The sequence below is a fragment of the Cherax quadricarinatus genome, chromosome 17, assembly GCF_038502225.1.
Source record: "Cherax quadricarinatus isolate ZL_2023a chromosome 17, ASM3850222v1, whole genome shotgun sequence".
NCBI lineage: Eukaryota > Metazoa > Arthropoda > Malacostraca > Decapoda > Parastacidae > Cherax > Cherax quadricarinatus.
In genome coordinates, this window is record NC_091308.1 from 4,811,064 (window position 1) to 4,835,471 (window position 24,408).

Here is a 24,408-nt window from a genome sequence, read left to right on the forward strand (position 1 = left end):
ATGTCCATGTGTTATGCTGTCACATGTTTTATGCTGTCACATGTGTTATGCTGTCACATGTGTTATGCTGTCACACGTGTTATGATGTCATATGTGTTATACCTGGAGTTTACCTGGAGAGGGTTTCGAGTCAATGCCCCTGCTGCCCGGTCTGAGACCAGGCCTCGTGGTGGATCAGGGTCTGATCAACCAGGCTCTTACTGCTGGCCGCACATAAACAGACGTACGAACCACAGCCCGGCTGATCAGGTACTGACTTTAGGTGGCTGTCCAGCGCCTTCTTGAAGATAGCCAGGTTTCTATTGGTAATTCCCCTTATGTATGTTGGGAGGCAGTTGGACAGTCTTGGGCGCCTGACACTTATTGAGTTGTCACATATGTTATGCTGCCACATGTGTTATGATGTCACATGTTTTATGATGTCACATGTTTTATGATGTCACATGTATTATACTGTTTCACGTATCATGCTTTCACACATGTTATACTGTCATACGTGTTATACTGTCTCACATATTATGCTGTCTCACATGTTATGCTGTCTCACATGTTATGCTGTCCCACATGTTATACTGTCTCACATGTTATGCTGTCTCACATATTATGCTGTCCCACATGTTATACTGTCTCACATGTTATGCTGTCTCACATGTTATACTGTCTCACATGTTATGCTGTCTCACATGTTATACTGTCTCACATATTATGCTGTCCCACATGTTATACTGTCTCACATATTATGCTGTCCCACATGTTATACTGTCTCACATGTTATACTGTCTCACATGTTATACTGTCTCACATATTATGCTGTCCCACATGTTATACTGTCTCACATGTTATGCTGTCTCACATGTTATACTGTCTCACATGTTATGCTGTCTCACATGTTATACTGTCTCACATGTTATGCTGTCTCACATGTTATGCTGTCTCACATGTTATATTGTCACACATGTTATGCTGTCTCACATGTTATGCTGTCCCACATGTTATGCTGTCTCACATGTTATGCTGTCTCACATGTTATATTGTCACACATGTTATGCTGTCTCACATGTTATGCTGTCTCACATGTTATGCTGTCTCACATGTTATATTGTCACACATGTTATGCTGTCTCACATGTTATGCTGTCTCACATGTTATGCTGTCTCACATGTTATGCTGTCTCACATGTTATGCTGTCTCACATGTTATATTGTCACACATGTTATGCTGTCTCACATGTTATACTGTCTCACATGTTATGCTGTCTCACATGTTATGCTGTCTCACATGTTATGCTGTCTCACATGTTATATTGTCACACATGTTATGCTGTCTCACATGTTATGCTGTCTCACATGTTATGCTGTCTCACATGTTATATTGTCACACATGTTATGCTGTCTCACATGTTATATTGTCACACATGTTATGCTGTCTCACATGTTATGCTGTCTCACATGTTATACTGTCTCACATGTTATGCTGTCTCACATGTTATACTGTCTCACATGTTATGCTGTCTCACATGTTATGCTGTCTCACATGTTATACTGTCTCACATGTTATGCTGTCTCACATGTTATGCTGTCTCACATGTTATGCTGTCTCACATGTTATACTGTCTCACATGTTATACTGTCTCACATGTTATGCTGTCTCACATGTTATACTGTCTCACATGTTATACTGTCTCACATGTTATACTGTCTCACATGTTATACTGTCTCACATGTTATGCTGTCTCACATGTTATACTGTCTCACATGTTATACTGTCTCACATGTTATGCTGTCTCACATGTTATGCTGTCTCACATATTATGCTGTCCCACATGTTATACTGTCTCACATGTTATGCTGTCTCACATGTTATGCTGTCTCACATGTTATACTGTCTCACATGTTATACTGTCTCACATGTTATACTGTCTCACATGTTATGCTGTCTCACATGTTATGCTGTCTCACATATTATGCTGTCCCACATGTTATACTGTCTCACATGTTATGCTGTCTCACATGTTATGCTGTCTCACATGTTATGCTGTCTCACATGTTATACTGTCTCACATGTTATGCTGTCTCACATGTTATGCTGTCCCACATGTTATACTGTCTCACATGTTATGCTGTCTCACATGTTATGCTGTCCCACATGTTATACTGTCTCACATGTTATGCTGTCTCACATGTTATGCTGTCTCACATGTTATACTGTCTCACATGTTATGCTGTCTCACATGTTATACTGTCTCACATGTTATGCTGTCTCACATGTTATATTGTCACACATGTTATGCTGTCTCACATGTTATACTGTCTCACATGTTATGCTGTCTCACATGTTATATTGTCACACATGTTATGCTGTCTCACATATTATGCTGTCTCACATGTTATGCTGTCTCACATATTATGCTGTCCCACATGTTATACTGTCTCACATGTTATGCTGTCTCACATGTTATGCTGTCCCACATGTTATATTGTCACACATGTTATGTGGGCACACATGTTATACGGGCACACATGTTATGCGGGCACACATGTTATGCGGGCACACATGTTATGCGGGCACACATGTTATGCGGGCACACATGTTATGTAAGAACACGTGGTATGCAGGCACACATGGTATGCAGGCACATGTGGTATGTAGGCACACGTAGTATGCAGACACACGTGGTATGCAGGCACACGTGGTATGCAGACACACGTGGTATGCAGGCACACATGGTATGCAGGCACACGTGGTATGCAGGCACACGTAGTATGCAGACACACGTGGTATGCAGGCACACGTGGTATGCAGGCACACATGGTATGCAGACACACGTGGTATGCAGGCACACATGGTATTCAGGCACACGTAGTATGCAGACACACATGGTATGTGGGCACACATGGTATACAGGCACACGTGGTATGTGGGTACACATGGTATGTGGGCACACATGGTATGTGGGCACACATGGTATACAGGCACACGTGGTATGTGGGTACACATGATATGCGGGCACACGTAGTATGCAGGCACACATGGTATGCCAGCACACGTGGTATGCAGGCACACGTAGTATGCAGGCACACATGGTATGCAGGCACACGTGGTATGCAAGCACACATGGTATGCAGGCACACGTGGTATGCAGGCACACGTAGTATGCAGGCACACATGGTATGCAGGCACACGTGGTATGCAGGCACACGTAGTATGCAGGCACACATGGTATGCAGGCACACGTGGTATGCAGACACACGTGTCAACATAGTTGCTGATCCCCTACATGTGTTGTATAGTTTATCTGAGTATCATAGTACCATCCATATGTTTTACATACACGACCCCTTTGCTAGGCCTAGTGACTAGTTTGTGTGGCGTCACGTGATGCCGCATGAGTGCGTGGGACGCGCTACCTCGGCTTCAGTTCCCACATAGTTCTACGCCAGGCAAGACAGGCAGTTTGGGCTCTCCCCCTTCATACTCTGCTAATATATGTGTTACCATCCAACAAATGTGTTTAACTCCAACCATCATATCTCCTACGAACTCCCACGACACTCGTGGTATGCAGACACACGTGGTATGCAGGCACACGTGGTATGCAGGCACATGTAGTATGCAGACACACGTGGTATGCAGGCACACGTAGTATGCAGGTACACATGGTATGTGGGCACACATGGTATACAGGCACACGTGGTATGTAGGCACACATGGTATGTGGGCACACGTGGTATGTGGACACACGTGGTATGTGGGCACACATGGTATACAGGCATACGTGGTATGTGGGTACACATGGTATGCGGGCACACATGGTATGTGGGCACACATGGTATACAGGCACATGTGGTATGTAGGCACACATGATGGTATAAACCTTGGTAATAAATACCGACAAGTTGGTTTAGAAAGACACGTAAGCAAACACTATAACATATTTATTAGAAAACGTTTCGGTCCTGGGACCTTGATCACTTCTAACATATAGAGGTAGAAAGACATTATATATATATACTCTCCGCCTATATATATATAATGTCTTTCTACCTCTGTATGTTAGAAGTGATCAAGGTCCCAGGACCGAAACGTTTTCTAATAAATATGTTATAGTGTTTGCTTACGTGTCTTTCTAAACCGGGCACACATGATATGTGGGCACACGTGGTATGTTGACGCACGTGGTATGTGGGCACACGTGGTATGCGGGCACACGTGGTATGTGGGAGCACATGGTATGTGGGCACACATGGTATACAGGCACACATGGTATACAGGCACACGTGGTATGTGGGCACACGTGGTACGCGGGCACACGTGGTATCCTCACGGAATCATGTGTGTGAATGATACACAAATCGTATATAAAATGTCTAAAAAAAGTGTAAAACTTAACAGATTTATTCATATAAGTTGAGAACATGGAGTAAAGAGAAGACAGTACATAACACTGATAAATGAATGTGGAATAGAGCAAAGAAGGAGGAATTCTGGGAGTGTGCGCCTGGCAGTGCAAGAAGTGATGTATCTATTTCTTTATTTATAAAACATTGAGTGGCAGTAGAATTTATCTGGACGCCTATCTGAGGCGTCCAGATATTTTTGCTTTAAGTTTTGTTTTAATTACCTCTCCGATGCCGTGTGTGCTCAGAGTTTGCACTAGAGAAGGTTAGTGTAAACACTGTTAGAGGACTAGACTGAAAAATAATAAGATATTTTTTTGTACGTTTAAAACATTATGAGTTTAAACACTTACATGATAACTACATAACATTATGGTAGGGCAATAAGTTTTGTTTCAGTAACTACAAATAAGTGGGCAAGGGGTCGGGCATGGAAGGGTAGGGAGCAGGCTGGGGCGGGCAAGGAGCAGGGAGAGGATAAGCAGTAGCAGAATGCACAAGGAAGGAGGGGCAGGAGGGGAGGGGGATCAGCTGAGACTATATAAGCAGCAGTGTGGGCACGGTGGCAAACAGTCGTCGAAGTCACTAGTGCCGGGCGATCAGGTCTCCACTAGAGAGGTCAGTCTTGTATGTATTGTGATAATCTTACTGGACGGTTGCTCGTTTTATAGGCGACTCTGCTGGAACCTGGCACTCTCCAGGAGTGGCACTGGAAGAAGCGGCATTACTGGGAAGATGACAGTACTATCTCACAATACTTCTTAACACCGTCACACACCTGATTTCTTATTGACTGACCATAATAAAATAAGCATCACTCACCATTTTGCAAAATTCAGAAGGATCTCCGGGTTGTAATGCGCTGCATTTCCTGGACCTTCAAGAAAAACGACGAAACTCTTATATATTTGAGTCACGTTGTATTCAGGAAGGAGACAGGTTGGGTCCCACTCTGATTCTCTTTTGAGTCGTAAGTGTTTAAATATAATGAAGTTGAATTTCCAAGAGTCTTTGATAGAACTTGTAGAGATTTAGTGAAGTGGGAGTCTCATATAAGAAATACCAAGAAGCTGGGTGAGATGTATAGTAACGTCCTGGGAGCATCTTGCGTCACCGGGGAGCATATTGCCACCGTAATGGAGCATCTTCCGTCACTTAAGATCATCCTGCGTCACTTGGGAGCATCTTGCTTCACACGTGAGCGTCTTACTGTAGTTGCATCATCTGAACATGTCACCATACAACCTGCTGTTGGTGGTGGTGGTGATGCGTTGACTGGTGATGAAACCCAGTAATCTGTTTTTGAATCATTCCTGTAGCTTCTGACGCCTTCTTGTATCATACTGACGTCAACTTCTCTCCTCGTTAGTTTTACGTCATTCACAAAGTATTAGCATGTAGGACTGTACTCATACCAGATATAGATTACATATTTCAGGAACAGTGTGTGTCCAAGAACATTATCCTGTGGTACTTTTGTTGTTTCTGTCCTTCCTGACTCCTCTCTCACTGTGATCCTCTGGTGGCGTCTTGACTGACTGAGAGGCATATCCGACAACATTTTAGATGAGGTTTTCCAATTTATGCATAACTATGTTGAAAATTATATAAAATACCGACAAGTTGATGAGCAAGACACATGTGCAACGGTTAGCTGCCTTTACTGTTGAAACGTTTCGCCTATGCGGGAGGCTTCTTCAGTCAAATGCAGAGTAGAATGTATTGTAGGCATAAGTAGTGATGGCGAGGTAAAGATGATGTAATCAGTCCATCAACCTTGGAGTTGGTCAGTTCATCAGCCTGGAGAAGAGTTCAGCTTCATGGTCTGGAACAAGGTGGTCAGTCCCTCAGCCTGGAGAAGAGTTCAGCTTCATGGTCTGGAACAAGGTGGTCAGTCCCTCAGCCTGGAGAAGAGTTCAGCTTCATGGTCTGGAACAAGGTGGTCAGTCCCTCAGCCTGGAGAAGAGTTCAGCTTCATGGTCTGGAACAAAATGAAGCTGAAGCTTGAAAATGGAGTCTTCAATACGTCGATGGTGAGGTGTGGAAGATGTTGAAGACGATACAAGAGGTGGGGTCCACTAGTTGAAGCAAGAAGGCAAGAATACTCCAATATTTAAGGAAGGTCTTGTACGAACAGTTTGACACGGATTGCAGGTTGGTCAAGGTATTGACAACACACTCTGAAAGGTCAATACTGATCATGTCTTCAAAGATGAATATAAATAGTTTATATTTTTCAACAAATTATTTGAATTATGAAAAAGAAACTGTCTGTGGGTAATACATTGTCTACTTAATATCACCAACACTATGCGCATTTACTAGCCGCCGAGATCATTACGACAACATTTATGGTAATACAGACGGTCAGCTCAAGCGTCTGGTGAGAGCTTCTTATACTTACCCCGTGAGAAGCTTACTGCGCCTGACGAAAATGTCACCTGTTTGCTGCTCAGGATAATGTACGAAACTGCGTTACGGTCTACTAACTTGGAAAGGCCGGGGCCACGGAGCTACGTTGCCGGGGCCACGGAGCTACGTTAGGCCGGGGCCACGGAGCTACGTTAGGCTGGGACCACGGGCCCATGTACAGCAGGGCTACGGAGCTATGTTGGGCCGGGCCACGGAGCTATGTTGAACCCGGGCCACGGAGCTACGTTAGGCCGGGGCCACGGAGTTACGTTAGGCCGGGGCCACGGGCCCATGTACAGCAGGGCTACGGAGCTATGTTGGGCCGGGCCACGGAGCTATGTTGAACCCGGGCCACGGAGCTACGTTAGGCGGGGGCCACGGGCCCATGTACAGCAGGGCCACAGAGCTATGTTGGGCCGGGGCCGCGGGCCCTTGTACAGCCTTGTTCCTGGCAACAAGCTCAGGCCATTGACACAATCCCAAGATCTAATACACAAGAGTGCAGCCAAGTGGAGTGAGGCAGTCATAGTAAGGGAGATGACGGGAGGACGAGAGGACTACCTCGTTACCAAGCTCTGGAAGCCCATACTGACCACAATACTGACTCTCACCTTCATTGAAAGAGCCCAGAATTTTGAGAATAATACAGACCAATAAGATCACCAATGCCAACGGCAGAATTTTACCTCAACGAAAGTATCACCCCTACCCCTTCCAAAATGAGACGAATGTAGGCCCACGAGAGGGCCTCCCAGCCCTAGAACCAAATAAAAATTGGGTTTAAGGCCTGGGAAACACGCTAGCGAAGATCACAGAGGAGAGTTACATTGTCGTGATCACTTGCAACTACACAAGTACACAAAACACTAGAGGAAATTAAGGAAGTTAAATTAATGGTGGGTTTTGAAGCAAGAAATATCGAGTGTGAAACAACAGAAAGAGAAAGCAACTCTCTACAACGCGCTGGGCAGACCTCCCAGTGTCCACCATAATGAACCAGTGTCCACTTTGACGTACCAGTGTCCACCATGATGAACCAATGTCCAACATGATGTACCAGTGTCCACCATGATGATCCAGTGCCCATCATGATGAACCAGTGTTTACCACAGTGCACCAGTGTCCTCCAGGTGACAACCTCGACACTTGTACACCTGCACCATGATGGTACACAAGTCATGCAGGAAGGTTCACTACCCAAGTCATCACCTGTCATAGGCGCCAATGACGTAACAAATCAGCAGTTGTAAGAAACTCCGCCATTCTCCAGTATTGTTCATTGATACATTCGTGGGAAATCGGCAAACACTCAGGGGTGACGCAGCGCTTGGGGGAACAGGTCAACAGATCTGTTCAACGGGAATTATGTGCATTGTACTTCGCTACAAATCTGCCTCACAACACAAATGTTGGATAAAAACATAATCTTCGTCCCTATCTTTGTGTACTGTGATGATGCAAGGGTAGTGAGTTGCCACCTGCTGGACTCAGGTTTGAATCCACTTGACGTGGTGGTGGTGTTTTGTTTGTCAGGAAGCAGGACAAAGTCTCTTCCGACGCGGTTCAAGCTTCCGTCAGCCTGCTCCAACTGACAGAGAAACCTGTAATGATGATATTCTCACCAGTATCCCAGGTATAAAACACACATGTGCTGTGAATACACACATTGAATTACATTATCCTTGCTGACATTCTTCCCTCACCACGTCAGCAGCAGTGACACCACTGCAGCAGTGACACTACTGCAGAAGTGACACCACTGCAGCAGTGACACTACTGCAGCAGTGACACCACTGCAGAAGTGACACCACTGCAGCAGTGGCACCACTGCAGAAGTGACACCACTGCAGCAGTGACACTACTGCAGCAGTGACCGGGACATAATGTAGTGTATAACTGAAGAAGATAGTTAGAGTGTATGGCCATGTTAAGTGAGCCAGAGAGTAGTGCTGACCCAGAGCAGGTCACGTATTGCTGTGTTGGTACACCACAGGTCACGTATTGCCGTGTTGGTATACCACAGGTCACGTACTGCTGTGTTGGTACATCACAGGTTATGTACTGCTGTGTTGGTACACCACAGGTCACGTACTGCTGTGTTGGTACATCACAGGTTATGTACTGCTGTGTTGGTACATCACAGGTTATGTACTGCTGTGTTGGTACACCACAGGTCACGTACTGCTGTGTTGACACACCACAGGTCACGTACTGCTTTGTTGGTACACCACAAGTTACGTACTGCAGTGTTGGTACACTACAGGTCAGGGACTGCTGTGTTGGTACACCACAGGTTGCGTACTGCGGTGTTGGTACACCACAGGTCAGGTACTGCTGTGTTGACACACCACAGGTCACGTACTGCTGTGTTGGTACACCACAGGTCACGTACTGCTGTGTTGGTACACCACAGGTCACGTACTGAAATGTGGGTACACCACAAGTCAGGTACCGCTGTATTGGTACACCACAGGTTACGCACTGCAGTGTTGGTAAACCACAGGTCAGGTACTGCTGTGTTGGTACGCCACAGGTTACGTACTGCTGTGTTGGTACACCACAGGTCACGTAATGCTGTGTTGACACACCACAGGTCACGTACTGCTGTGTTGGTTCACCACAGGTCACGTACTGCTGTGTTGGACACCACAGGTCACGTACTGCTGTGTTGGTACACCACAAGTCAGGTACCGTTGTATTGGTACACCACAGGTTACGTACTGCAGTGTTGGTACACCACAGGTCAGGTACTGCTGTGTTGGTACACCACAGGTCAGGTACTGCTGTGTTGGTACACCACAGGTCAGGTACTGCTGTGTTGGTACATCACAGGTCACGTACTGCTGTGTTGGTACACCACAGGTTATGTACTGCTGTGTTGGTTAACCACAGGTCACGTACTGCTGTGTTGACACACCACAGGTCACGCACTGCTATGTTGGTTCACCACAGGTCACGTACTGCTGTGTTGGTACACCACAAGTCAGGTACTGCTGTGTTGGTACACCACAGGTTACGTACTGTTGTGCTGGTACACCACAGGTCAGGTACCGCTGTATTGGTACACCACAGGTCAGGTACTGTTGTGTTGGTACACCACAGGTCAGGTATTGTGCTGGTCTACCACAGGTCAGACACTGCTGTGATGATACACCACAGGTCAGGTACTGCTGTGTTGGTACACCACAAGTCAGGTACTGCTGTGTTGGTACACCACAGGTCACGTACTGCAGTGTTGGTACACCACAGGTCAGGTACTGCTGTGATGATACACCACAGGTCAGGTACTGCTGTGTTGGTACACCACAGGTCAGGTACTGCTGTGTTGGTACACCACAGGTCACGTACTGCTGTGTTGGTACACCATAAGTCAGGTACCGCTGTGTTGGTACACCACAGGTCAGGTACCACTGTGTTGGTACACCACAGGTCAGGTACTGCTGTGTTGGTACTCCACAGGTCAGGTACTGCTGTGTTGGTACACCACAGGTCAAGTACTGCTGTGTTGGTACTCTACATGTCACGTACTTCTGTGTTGGTACACCACAGGTCAGATACTGCTGTGTTGGTACTCCACAGGTCAGGTACTGCTGTGTTGGTACACCACAGGTCAGGCACTGCTGTGTTGGTACACCACAGGTCACGTACTGCTGTGTTGGTACACCACAGGTTATGTACTGCTGTGTTGGTACACCACAGGTCACGTACTGCTGTGTTGACACACCACAGGTCACGTACTGCTGTGTTGGTACACCACAAGTTACGTACTGCAGTGTTGGTACACTACAGGTCAGGTACTGCTGTGTTGGTACACCACAGGTCAGGAACAGCTGTGTTGGCACACCACAAGTTACGTACTGCAGTGTTGGTACACTACAGGTCAGGTACTGCTGTGTTGGTACACCACAGGTCAGGTACTGCTGTGTTGGTACACCATAGGTCAGCTACTGCTGTGTTGGTACACCACAGGTTACGTACTGCTATGTTGGTACACCACAGGTCAGGTACTGCTATGTTGGTACTGCACAGGTCACGTACTGCTGTGTTGGTACACCACAGGTCAGGTACTGCTGTGTTGGTACACCACAGGTCAGGTACTGCTGTGTTGGTACACCACAGGTCAGGTACTGCTGTGTTGGTACACCACAAGTTACGTACTGCAGTTTTGGTACTCTACAGGTCAGAGACTGCTGTGTTGGTACACCACAGGTCAGGTACTGCTGTGTTGGTACACCACAGGTCAGGTACTGCTGTGTTGGTACACCATAGGTCAGCTACTGCTGTGTTGGTACACCACAGGTTACGTACTGCTATGTTGGTACACCACAGGTCAGGTACTGCTATGTTGGTACTGCACAGGTCACGTACTGCTGTGTTGGTACACCACAGGTCAGGTACTGCTGTGTTGGTACACCACAGGTCAGGTACTGCTGTGTTGGTACACCACAGGTCAGGTACTGCTGTGTGGGTACACCACAGGTCAGGTACTGCTGTGTTGGTACACCATAGGTCAGGTACTGCTGTGCTGGTACACCACAGGTTACGTACTGCTGTGTTGGTACACCACAGGTCAGGTACTGCTATGTTGGTACTCTACAGGTCAGGTACCGCTGTGTTGGTACACCACAGGTCAGGTACTGCTGTGTTGGTACACCACAGGTCAGGTTCTGCTGTGTTGGTACACCACATGTCAGGTACCGCTGTGTTGGTACAGCACAGATCAGGTACTGCTGTGTTGGTACACCACAGGTCAGATACCGCTGTGTTGGTACACCACAGGTCAGGTACTGCTGTGTTGGTACACCACAAGTCAGGTACCGCTGTGTTGGTACACCACAGGTCAGGTACCGCTGTGTTGGTACACCACAGGTCAGGTACCGCTGCGTTGGTACACCACAGGTCAGGTACTGCTGTGTTGGTACACCACAGGTCAGGTACCGTTGTGTTTGTACACCACAGGTCAGGTACCGCTGTGTTGGTACACCACAGGTCAAGTACCTCTGCGTTGGTACACCTCAGGTCAGGTACTGCTGTGTTGGTACACCTCAGGTCAGGTACTGCTGTGTTGGTACACCTCAGGTCAGGTACTGCTGTGTTGGTACACCACAGGTCAAGTACCTCTGTGTTGGTACACCTCAGGTCAGGTACTGCTGTGTTGGTACACCTCAGGTCAGGTACTGCTGTGTTGGTACACCTCAGGTCAGGTACTGCTGTGTTGGTACACCTCAGGTCAGGGTCTCTCGCACTTTGATCTTCAAGTTCCTGTGAGCTTCTCACACACTCGCTCTTCGTGAACCTTTGATCTTCGTCTTCCATTCTTCGAGAACTTTTGATCTCTCTCTTCCTTGGTCAACTCCACCACTTCTGACGCTCAATGACCCATACAAGTTTACCGCTTCACCATCACACACACACAATAACACACTTCATAAGGCTTCCCACCACTTAGTCCCCAAGTTTGAGGAGCAAGTAGGAGCGGTAAGGCAAGTTATGATGGAGAGACAGAACACAGAGACTGACAGTATGGGAGAAAGTTCAGGATGGACAAGGGTAACAGGTGGGGTTCCTCAAGGACTAATACAAAGGCAGACTGCCTACCTGATGGGACTGAATCCTATGTGTCTCTGTAGATGTGAATTTTTTGAGAAGAGGACAAGAAAGAATTGAGACGGCCTCCAGGGAGACCTGTGAAGGTTGCAGTGGTGGTCAAACAAGTGCTCAAATTTTGGTCCGAATAAATGTAAGGTCGTACAGTTTTGGTAAAGAGGGAGAAGACCAGAAGCAGAGTACATGCCGGAAAAAAATAAACAATAGATATAGATAAAAGAAATTCTGGGAGTAAATGCTACACAAAATATATTGACGGGAGAAGCAAGTACTTATCCTAGCCTTTATGAATATCATTAGAATTTTTTATACAACATATTTTAGGATAATCTTAGAATACACAGCTCCAGAGTGCAGCCGCACATGACCAGTCTCATTCAGAACTTGATTGAGGAGGAACTTGATTGTGGGGGAGCTTGATTGTCTGGAACTTGATTGTGGGGGGCTTGATTGTGGGGTAAATTGATTGTGGGGGAACTTGATTGTGGGGAACTTGATTTTGGGGGAGCTGGATTGTGGGGGAACATGATGTTGGGGCGTGGGGGAACTTACTTAGAACAAACATGCCACCCAGAGGAAGTGGCAAGTCAGAAGTGAACAAGTTGTGTGACGTACGAGGTCTAGTAGCGAGAAGTCAAACCAGACAACAACACCTATATCTTACTACTTGTGATCTCCGGGGAGTTGAGAAGTGGAACTGAAAGAAATGAAAATGGAGACAAAAATAAAAAAAAATATAAGAGTAGGTGTATACACACACACACAAACACAAATGACACATGCAAACACACAAACACGCATCAGTCGGTCGAAGGCAAGAGATGAGAGCAAGAGCTAGAGCTCGCCTCTTTCATTGCAAACTCAAATAGATAATACGAAAAGATAATTACGCACACGAATTATCAACAGGCAAAATGGAGACTCATACCAAGTTCAAGAGGAATGAGTGAAAAAAAAAAATTGTTGAACCAGGAGTGTAGAGGAACTATGGTTCATCCAGGAGTGTAGAGGAACCATGGTTCATCCAGGAGTGTAGAGGAACCATGGTTCATCCAGGAGTGTAGAGGAACCATGGTTCATCCAGGAGTGTAGAGGAACCATGAGTGTAAAATACAGAACACAAAAAGAAAAGTCCGACAGGAAATATGGAAGACAAGCAAGAGAGAGAGAGCGAAACGAAGCGGGAGAACGAAATGAAGCAGCCCCTTCAAAAATAATAAATCATTTAATACTTAGTCGATAGCAAAAGATGCTCAATACCCAGGTAAGAAGAAGGTTGACTAAAACACTAAGTGATAAAGTCGGTGTGTGAGGAGCTTAGGAGAACACTGGGGAAGGTGTTCACTGAAGAATGCGGGAGGTACGTGAAAGCAGACTCAGGAATGACCAACTCTTCAGGACAGCAGGGAAAAACTCGTCTGAGATGTGGAAGCTGCCGGGTGACTGAGGTAAAAATGTCGGAAATGGACGCTAAATATATAAAGCTGGCAAACCAGAGGCACTCAACTTCATACCAGTATCTGTAACACGCGTACTGTCAAATGTTTTCGAGAAGATTATAAGACGTGAATTAAAGCAGCCGAGAGAAAAGGATTTTTCAGACATCTACTTAAGATATTGGCATCGGAAATCCTATAATAATATGGGAAATCCTGGTTTACGAGTTACTGAGATAAAACAAGAAAGACAGGGATGGGTTCACTGCCTTTCCTTGTGTTGCAAGAAAGCTTTCCACCAGCTAACCCATGGGAGATGAAATCAGAAACTAAATGAATTTAATGGAAACAGCCAAGAATAAAAGTCACAAGACCTCGGCTCGAGTAATTCACAGAAAACCCGCACTGAAAAGAAGAAACTTATGACGACGTGCCGGTCCACCCTGGACCACTGTCAAGTCACAACTGACGATGAACATTGCCAAGTGACTTGAGTACGGTCCAGGGTGGAGCGAAACGTCGTCACTGGTCTCCTCTTTAAAGTGCGGATTATTCGTGAATGTTGTAAAAGCCCGAGTGCATTCGTAATACATTTATCACAGTCTCAAGAGATAATTTTCCTTGACTGTTGACGAACTGTATACGCTACTAAGCAGAGAAGACAATGCTGCCACACCTCTACACCTGGGAGTGGCCTCACATCCTGGAAGGTACTTCACACTAAAAAAAAAAAAAAAAACTCTCTCGATTTTTCCTTTCTTATTTACAATTACACTGGTAAGTTTTCACATAATGTTTATTATGAGATAAGATCTTGGCTTGGAGCAGGGGCCAGGTGACACTGGACATGGGGCAGAGGTGGGGTGGAGCTGGGGTCAGGTCACACGGGGTCACTCTCTTGAGTGGATACCTACAATCATGCTGACACTTTATGGTCGCTTCCTTCATCCCAGGCGTGAGTGACGATATTATGAAGGTGCAGTTTGGTTTATTATGTGGAGAAACTTGATTCTACTGGTAGTGATGGTGGTGGTGTTGGTGGTAGTGATTGTAGTTGTGTGGGTGTAGTCGTGTTGGTGTTGCTGCTGGTGATGGCAGGGGTGTTGGTGATTGTGTCGTCTATGACACCTTCCATGTCCCTTCCCTCTGTGGTCTCTCCCTCCATGCAGAGATAATGATCTCTAGGCAGTAGGACACACCAGTTCTTGCCCCTCACCAAGAGAACTTGGTGAGAGACAACGTCCCCTGAATGACAACGTCCTCTGAAAGACCACTTCCCCTGAAAGACCACGTCCCAATGATCTGTTATCTTCCATCCGCGGAGGCTTACAAAGCCTAAGTAAAATGTGGTGAAGATGATAGTGTTGTTGGTAGTGGTAGAAGGTGAAGATGATAGTGTTGTTGGTAGTGGTAGAAGGTGAAGATGATAGTGTTGTTGGTAGTGGTAGAAGGTGAAGATGATAGTGTTGTTGGTAGTGGTAGAAGGTGAAGATGATAGTGTTGTTGGTAGTGGTAGAAGGTGAAGATGATAGTGTTGGTTGTAGTGGTAGAAGGTGAAGATGATAGTGTTGTTGGTAGTGGTAGAAGGTGAAGATGATAGTGTTGTTGGTAGTGGTAGAAGATGAAGATGATAGTGTTGTTGGTAGTGGTAGAAGGTGAAGATGATAGTGTTGTTGGTAGTGGTAGAAGGTGAAGATGATAGTGTTGTTGGTAGTGGTAGAAGGTGAAGATGATAGTGTTGTTGGTAGTGGTAGAAGGTGAAGATGATAGTGTTGTTGGTAGTGGTAGAAGGTGAAGACGATAGTGTTGTTGGTAGTGGTAGAAGGTGAAGATGATAGTGTTGTTGGTAGTGGTAGAAGGTGAAGACGATAGTGTTGTTGGTAGTGGTAGAAGGTGAAGATGATAGTGTTGTTGGTAGTGGTAGAAGGTGAAGACGATAGTGTTGTTGGTAGTGGTAGAAGGTGAAGATGATAGTGTTGTTGGTAGTGGTAGAAGGTGAAGACGATAGTGTTGTTGGTAGTGGTAGAAGGTGAAGATGATAGTGTTGTTGGTAGTGGTAGAAGGTGAAGATGATGGTATCGTAAATAGTGTAAGGAAATTCCAAGATAAACCAGCAACAATTTGACCCAAAATTTACGACAAAGTTTTCTCTTGTTTATCAGACTTTATCAGGTCTGCCCAGACTCGATAAAGTCTATCCAGACTTCATAAAGTGTGTTGAGACTTTATAAAGTGTGTTGCGTAAGGGGAAATGTTGCCTTAAATAAGTTTACAATTGTTGTTTGTGTTTCTTTACGAAGATGGCGTTAATGTGTCAGTGTTGCTGATTGAATGTTTATGTGTTTAGGCGAAGGGGGGAGTGTTGGCAGCACTTTGTGATGCTTGTGTGTATTGTTTGTGATGCTTGTATGTTTTGTTTGTGATGCTTGTGTGTATTGTTTGTGATGCTTGTGTGTATTGTTTGTGATGCTTGTGTGTATTGTTTGTGATGCTTGTGTGTATTGTTTGTGATGCTTGTATGTTTTGTTTGTGATGCTTGTGTGTATTGTTTGTGATGCTTGTGTGTATTGTTTGTGATGCTTGTGTGTATTGTTTGTGATGCTTGTGTGTATTGTTTGTGATGCTTGTATGTTTTGTTTGTGATGCTTGTGTGTATTGTTTGTGATGCTTGTATGTTTTGTTTGTGATGCTTGTTTGTATTGTTTGTGATGCTTGTATGTTTTGTTTGTGATGCTTGTGTGTATTGTTTGTGATGCTTGTATGTTTTGGTTGTGATGCTTGTTTGTATTGTTTGTGATGCTTGTATGTTTTGTTTGTGATGCTTGTTTGTATTGTTTGTGATGCTTGTGTGTATTGTTTGAGATGCTTGTTTGTATTGTTTGTGATGCTTGTGTGTATTGTTTGTGATGCTTGTATGTTTTGTTTGTGATGCTTGTGTGTATTGTTTGTGATGCTTGTATGTTTTGTTTGTGATGCTTGTTTGTATTGTTTGTGATGCTTGTGTGTATTGTTTGTGATGCTTGTATGTTTTGTTTGTGATGCTTGTTTGTATTGTTTGTGATGCTTGTGTGTATTGTTTGTGATGCTTGTATGTTTTGTTTGTGATGCTTGTGTGTATTGTTTGTGATGCTTGTGTGTATTGTTTGTGATGCTTGTATGTTTTGTTTGTGATGCTTGTTTGTATTGTTTGTGATGCTTGTGTGTATTGTTTGTGATGCTTGTATGTTTTGTTTGTGATGCTTGTGTGTATTGTTTGTGATGCTTGTGTGCATTGTTTGTGATGCTTGTATGTGTTGTTTGTGATGCTTGTGTGTATTGTTTGTGATGCTTGTATGTTTTGTTTGTGATGCTTGTTTGTATTGTTTGTGATGCTTGTTTGTATTGTTTGTGATGCTTGTATGTTTTGTTTGTGATGCTTGTTTGTATTGTTTGTGATGCTTGTGTGTATTGTTTGTGATGCTTGTTTGTATTGTTTGTGATGCTTGTGTGTATTGTTTGTGATGCTTGTATGTTTTGTTTGTGATGCTTGTGTGTATTGTTTGTGATGCTTGTATGTTTTGTTTGTGATGCTTGTTTGTATTGTTTGTGATGCTTGTGTGTATTGTTTGTGATGCTTGTATGTTTTGTTTGTGATGCTTGTTTGTATTGTTTGTGATGCTTGTGTGTATTGTTTGTGATGCTTGTATGTTTTGTTTGTGATGCTTGTGTGTATTGTTTGTGATGCTTGTGTGTATTGTTTGTGATGCTTGTATGTTTTGTTTGTGATGCTTGTTTGTATTGTTTGTGATGCTTGTGTGTATTGTTTGTGATGCTTGTATGTTTTGTTTGTGATGCTTGTGTGTATTGTTTGTGATGCTTGTGTGTATTGTTTGTGATGCTTGTATGTTTTGTTTGTGATGCTTGTGTGTATTGTTTGTGATGCTTGTGTGTATTGTTTGTGATGCTTGTATGTTTTGTTTGTGATGCTTGTTTGTATTGTTTGTGATGCTTGTATGTTTTGTTTGTGATGCTTGTGTGTATTGTTTGTGATGCTTGTGTGTATTGTTTGTGATGCTTGTGTGTATTGTTTGTGATGCTTGTGTGTATTGTTTGTGATGCTTGTGTGTATTGTTTGTGATGCTTGTGTGTATTGTTTGTGATGCTTGTGTGTATTGTTTGTGATGCTTGTGTGTATTGTTTGTGATGCTTGTGTGTATTGTTTGTGATGCTTGTGTGTATTGTTTGTGATGCTTGTATGTTTTGTTTGTGATGCTTGTGTGTATTGTTTGTGATGCTTGTGTGTATTGTTTGTGATGCTTGTGTGTATTGTTTGTGATGCTTGTGTGTATTGTTTGTGATGTTTGTGTGTATTGTTTGTGATGCTTGTGTGTATTGTTTGTGATGCTTGTGTGTATTGTTTGTGATGCTTGTGTGTATTGTTTGTGATGCTTGTATGTTTTGTTTGTGATGCTTGTATGTTTTGTTTGTGATGCTTGTGTGTATTGTTTGTGATGCTTGTGTGTATTGTTTGTGATGCTTGTATGTTTTGTTTGTGATGCTTGTATGTTTTGTTTGTGATGCTTGTGTGTATTGTTTGTGATGCTTGTGTGCATTGTTTGTGATGCTTGTATGTGTTGTTTGTGATGCTTGTGTGTATTGTTTGTGATGCTTGTATGTTTTGTTTGTGATGCTTGTTTGTATTGTTTGTGATGCTTGTTTGTATTGTTTGTGATGCTTGTATGTTTTGTTTGTGATGCTTGTTTGTATTGTTTGTGATGCTTGTGTGTATTGTTTGTGATGCTTGTTTGTATTGTTTGTGATGCTTGTGTGTATTGTTTGTGATGCTTGTATGTTTTGTTTGTGATGCTTGTGTGTATTGTTTGTGATGCTTGTATGTTTTGTTTGTGATGCTTGTTTGTATTGTTTGTGATGCTTGTGTGTATTGTTTGTGATGCTTGTATGTTTTGTTTGTGATGCTTGTTTGTATTGTTTGTGATGCTTGTGTGTATTGTTTGTGATGCTTGTATGTTTTGTTTGTGATGCTTGTGTGTATTGTTTGTGATGCTTGTGTGTATTGTTTGTGATGCTTGTATGTTTTGTTTGTGATGCTTGTTTGTATTGTTTGTGATGCTTGTGTGTATTGTTTGTGATGCTTGTATGTTTTGTTTGTGATGCTTGTGTGTATTGTTTGTGATGCTTGTGTGTATTGTTTGTGATGCTTGTATGTTTTGTTTGTGATGCTTGTGTGTATTGTTTGTGATGCTTGTGTGTATTGTTTGTGATGCTTGTATGTTTTGTTTGTGATGCTTGTTTGTATTGTTTGTGATGCTTGTATGTTTTGTTTGTGATGCTTGTGTGTATTGTTTGTGATGCTTGTGTGTATTGTTTGTGATGCTTGTGTGTATTGTTTGTGATGCTTGTGTGTATTGTTTGTGATGCTTGTGTGTATTGTTTGTGATGCTTGTGTGTATTGTTTGTGATGCTTGTGTGTATTGTTTGTGATGCTTGTGTGTATTGTTTGTGATGCTTGTGTGTATTGTTTGTGATGCTTGTGTGTATTGTTTGTGATGCTTGTATGTTTTGTTTGTGATGCTTGTGTGTATTGTTTGTGATGCTTGTGTGTATTGTTTGTGATGCTTGTGTGTATTGTTTGTGATGCTTGTGTGTATTGTTTGTGATGTTTGTGTGTATTGTTTGTGATGCTTGTGTGTATTGTTTGTGATGCTTGTGTGTATTGTTTGTGATGCTTGTGTGTATTGTTTGTGATGCTTGTATGTTTTGTTTGTGATGCTTGTATGTTTTGTTTGTGATGCTTGTGTGTATTGTTTGTGATGCTTGTGTGTATTGTTTGTGATGCTTGTATGTTTTGTTTGTGATGCTTGTATGTTTTGTTTGTGATGCTTGTGTGTATTGTTTGTGATGCTTGTGTGTATTGTTTGTGATGCTTGTATGTTTTGTTTGTGATGCTTGTGTGTATTGTTTGTGATGCTTGTGTGTATTGTTTGTGATGCTTGTGTGTATTGTTTGTGATGCTTGTGTGTATTGTTTGTGATGCTTGTGTGTATTGTTTGTGATGCTTGTATGTTTTGTTTGTGATGCTTGTGTGTATTGTTTGTGATGCTTGTGTGTATTGTTTGTGATGCTTGTGTGTATTGTTTGTGATGCTTGTATGTTTTGTTTGTGATGCTTGTGTGTATTGTTTGTGATGCTTGTGTGTATTGTTTGTGATGCTTCTGTGTATTGTTTGTGATGCTTGTGTGTATTGTTTGTGATGCTTGTGTGTATTGTTTGTGATGCTTGTGTGTATTGTTTGTGATGCTTGTGTGTATTGTTTGTGATGCTTGTGTGTATTGTTTGTGATGCTTGTGTGTATTGTTTGTGATGCTTGTATGTTTTGTTTGTGATGCTTGTATGTTTTGTTTGTGATGCTTGTGTGTATTGTTTGTGATGCTTGTGTGTATTGTTTGTGATGCTTGTGTGTATTGTTTGTGATGCTTGTATGTTTTGTTTGTGATGCTTGTGTGTATTGTTTGTGATGCTTGTGTGTATTGTTTGTGATGCTTGTATGTTTTGTTTGTGATGCTTGTTTGTATTGTTTGTGATGCTTGTGTGTATTGTTTGTGATGCTTGTGTGTATTGTTTGTGATGCTTGTGTGTATTGTTTGTGATGCTTGTATGTTTTGTTTGTGATGCTTGTGTGTATTGTTTGTGATGCTTGTGTGTATTGTTTGTGATGCTTGTGTGTATTGCTTGTGATGCTTGTGTGTATTGTTTGTGATGCTTGTATGTTTTGTTTGTGATGCTTGTGTGTATTGTTTGTGATGCTTGTGTGTATTGTTTGTGATGCTTGTGTGTATTGTTTGTGATGCTTGTGTGTATTGTTTGTGATGCTTGTATGTTTTGTTTGTGATGCTTGTATGTTTTGTTTGTGATGCTTGTGTGTATTGTTTGTGATGCTTGTATGTTTTGTTTGTGATGCTTGTATGTATTGTTTGTGATGCTTGTATGTTTTGTTTGTGATGCTTGTGTGTATTGTTTGTGATGCTTGTATGTTTTGTTTGTGATGCTTGTATGTTTTGTTTGTGATGCTTGTGTGTATTGTTTGTGATGCTTGTGTGTATTGTTTGTGATGCTTGTATGTTTTGTTTGTGATGCTTGTTTGTATTGTTTGTGATGCTTGTGTGTATTGTTTGTGATGCTTATATGTTTTGTTTGTGATGCTTGTGTGTATTGTTTGTGATGCTTGTGTGTTTTGTTTGTGATGCTTGTATGTTTTGTTTGTGATGCTTGTGTGTATTGTTTGTGATGCTTGTGTGTATTGTTTGTGATGCTTGTATGTTTTGTTTGTGATGCTTGTGTGTATTGTTTGTGATGCTTGTGTGTTTTGTTTGTGATGCTTATATGTTTTGTTTGTGATGCTTGTGTGTATTGTTTGTGATGCTTGTGTGTATTGTTTGTGATGCTTGTGTGTATTGTTTGTGATGCTTGAGTGTATTGTTTGTGATGCTTGTATGTTTTGTTTGTGATGCTTGTGTGTATTGTTTGTGATGCTTGTGTGTATTGTTTGTGATGCGTGTGTGTTTTGTTTGTGATGCTTGTGTGTATTGTTTGTGATGCTTGTGTGCATTGTTTGTGATGCTTGTGTGTATTGTTTGTGATGCTTGTGTGTTTTGTTTGTGATACGTCTGTGTTTTATTTGTGGTGCATCTGTGTTTTTTGTTTGTGATACGTCTGTGTTTTATTTGTGGTGCATCTGTGTTTTTTGTTTGTGATACGTCTGTGTTTTATTTGTGGTGCGTCTGTATGTTGTTTGCGACGCGTCTGTGTTTTGTTTGTGATGCATCTGTGTTTTTTGTTTGTGATACGTCTGTGTTTTATTTGTGATGAGTCTGTGTTTTGTTTGTGATGCGTCTGTGTTCTGCTTGTGTTCTGTCTGTATTTTGTTTGTGATGCGTCTGTGTTCTGCTTGTGTTCTGTCTGTATTTTGTTTGTGATGCGTCTGTGTTCTGCTTGTGTTCTGACTGTATTTTGTTTGTGATGCGTCTGTGTTCTGCTTGTGTTCTGTCTGTATTTTGTTTGTGATGCGTCTGTGTTCTGCTTGTGTTCTGTCTGTGTTTTGTTTGTGATGCGTCTGTGTTCTGCTTGCGTTCTGTCTGTGTTTTGTTTGTGATGCGTCTGTGTTCTGCTTGTGTTCTGTCTGTGTTTTGTTTCCTTTGAGCGGAGAGAATAATCTCACCGACAAACACGGAAAATGGGGCTAATGTAGACTGCGACGTTGATAAACCTGTGTCATGGATTCAAAGCAACAACAAGAAGGCAAGAGGAAGAAGAACCGGCACCACCGGATCTAATATTCTGCACAAACCTATCGGACATGGCAGAAATCGATTCTGGAGGCATAACCAGGTGCTAGTGACCACACTGAGATGAACGTGAATAAGCAGTCCAGGTAGAAGTAGAGACGAGAGGAGGAAGAGTGGAAGTGAAGACAACAGAAGGAAGAAAATAAATGAAAGCGAGCCAATAGATGATTTATTCAGTTAACGAAGCTTCCTAAGTGAAATACAGTGGGTCTGGGAAACGGAGAGAAAGAATGACTCGTGGGGTTCCTCAAGGATTAGTACTAGTGAAGTCCCTCAAGGATTAGTACTATAAGGGTTCCTCAAGGATTAATACTAGTGGGGTCGCACAAGCATCACTACTAGTACGGTCCTCCAAGCATCAGTACTAGTGGGAACCCTCAAGCATCAGCACTAGTGGGAACCCTCAAGCATCAGCACTAGTGGGGACCCTCAAGCATCAGCACTAGTGGGGACCCTCAGGTATCAGTACTAGTAGGGTCCCTCAAGCATCAGCACTAGTGGGAACCCTCAAGGATCAGCACTAGTGGGAACCCTCAAGCATCAGCACTAGTGGGAACCCTCAAGCATCAGCACTAGTGGGAACCCTCAAGCATCAACACTAGTGGGGACCCTCAGGTATCAGTACTAGTAGGGTCCCTCAAGCATCAGCACTAGTGGGAACCCTCAAGCGTCAGCACTAGTGGGAACCCTCAAGCATCAGCACTAGTGTAAACCCTCAAGCATCAGCACTAGTGGGAACCCTCAAACATCAGCATTAGTGGGTACCCTCATGTATCAGTACTAGTAGGGTCCCTCAAGCATCAGCACTAGTGGGGACCCTTAACCGCCATTACTAGTGGGGGCCCCTCAACCATGAGTACTAGTTGGGACCCTCAACCATCGGTACTAGTGAGGGCCCTCAACCACCAGTACTAGCGGGGACCCTCAACCATAAGTACTAGTGGAGGATCTCAAAAATCAGTACTAGTGCTGGATCTCAACCATCAGTACTAATGGGGACCCTCAACCATCAGTACTAATGGGGACCCTCAATCATCAGTGCTAGTGAGGACCCTCAACCATCAGTACTAGTGGGGGATTTCAACCATCAGTACTAGTGGAGGCCCTCAACCATCAGTACTAGTGGGGGCCCTCAACCATCAGTACTAGTGGGGACCATCAACCATTAGTACTAGTGGGGGCCCTCAACCATCAGTACTAGTGGGGACCCTCAACCATCAGTACTAGTGGGGACCCTCAATCATCAGTGCTAGTGAGGACCCTCAACCATCAGTACTAATGGGGACCCTCAATCATCAGGGCTAGTGAGAACCCTCAACCATCAGTACTAGTGGGGGATTTCAACCATCAGTACTAGTGGGGGCCTCGACCATCAGTACTAGTGGGGACCCTCAATCATCAGTGCTAGTGAGGACCCTCAACCATCAGTACTAGTAGGGACCCTCAACCATCAGTACTAGTAGGGACCCTCAACCATCAGTACTAGTGGGGACCCTCAACCATCAGAACTAGTGGGGACCCTCAACCATCAGCACTAGTGAGGGCTCTCAACCATCAGTACTAGTGGGGGCCCCCTCAACCATCAGTGCTAGTGGGGGACCTCAATCATCAGTACTAGTGGGGACGCTCAACCATCAGTACTAGTGGGGACCCTCAACCATCAGTATTAGTGGGGACCCTCAACCACCAGTACTAGTGGGGACCCTCAACCATCAGTATTAGTGGGGACCCTCAACCATCAGTATTAGTGGGGTCCCTCAATCATCAGTACTAGTGGGGATCCTCAACCATCAGTATTAGTGGGGACCCTCAACCATCAGTACGAGTGGGGACCCTCAACCATCAGTACTAGTGAGGACCCTCAACCATCAGTACTAGTGGGGAGGCTCAACCATCAGTATTAGTGGGGACCCTCAACCATTAATACTAGTGGGGACCCTCAACCATCAGTACTAGTGGGGACCCTCAACCGTCAGTACTAGTGGGGACCCTCAACCATCAGTACTGGTGGGGACCCTCAACCATCAGTACTAGTGGGGACCCTCAGCCATCAGTACTAGTGGGGACCCTCAACCATCAGTATTAGTGGGGACCCTCAACCATCAGTACTAGTGGGGACCCTCAACCATCAGTACTACTGGGGACCCTCAATCATCAGTACTAGTGGGGACCCTCAACCATCAGTATTAGTGGGGACCCTCAATCATCAGTACT

At 43.8% G+C, this 24,408-nt stretch overlaps 1 protein-coding gene across 2 annotated transcripts in view; it reads left to right on the forward strand.

Annotated features, from left to right (window-relative positions):
• Positions 1 to 4,874: 4,874 nt before the first annotated feature.
• The window catches only part of LOC128686406 (uncharacterized), a 77,551-nt gene continuing 58,017 nt past the window's right edge, over positions 4,875 to 24,408 (forward strand). For both annotated transcript variants that reach the window (XM_070085746.1, XM_070085748.1), the window contains exon 1: positions 4,875 to 5,015. In XM_070085746.1, coding sequence (XP_069941847.1) covers positions 4,890 to 5,015 — 126 coding nt within the window. In that variant the 5' untranslated portion in view covers positions 4,875 to 4,889. The remainder of the gene's footprint in view (positions 5,016 to 24,408) is intronic.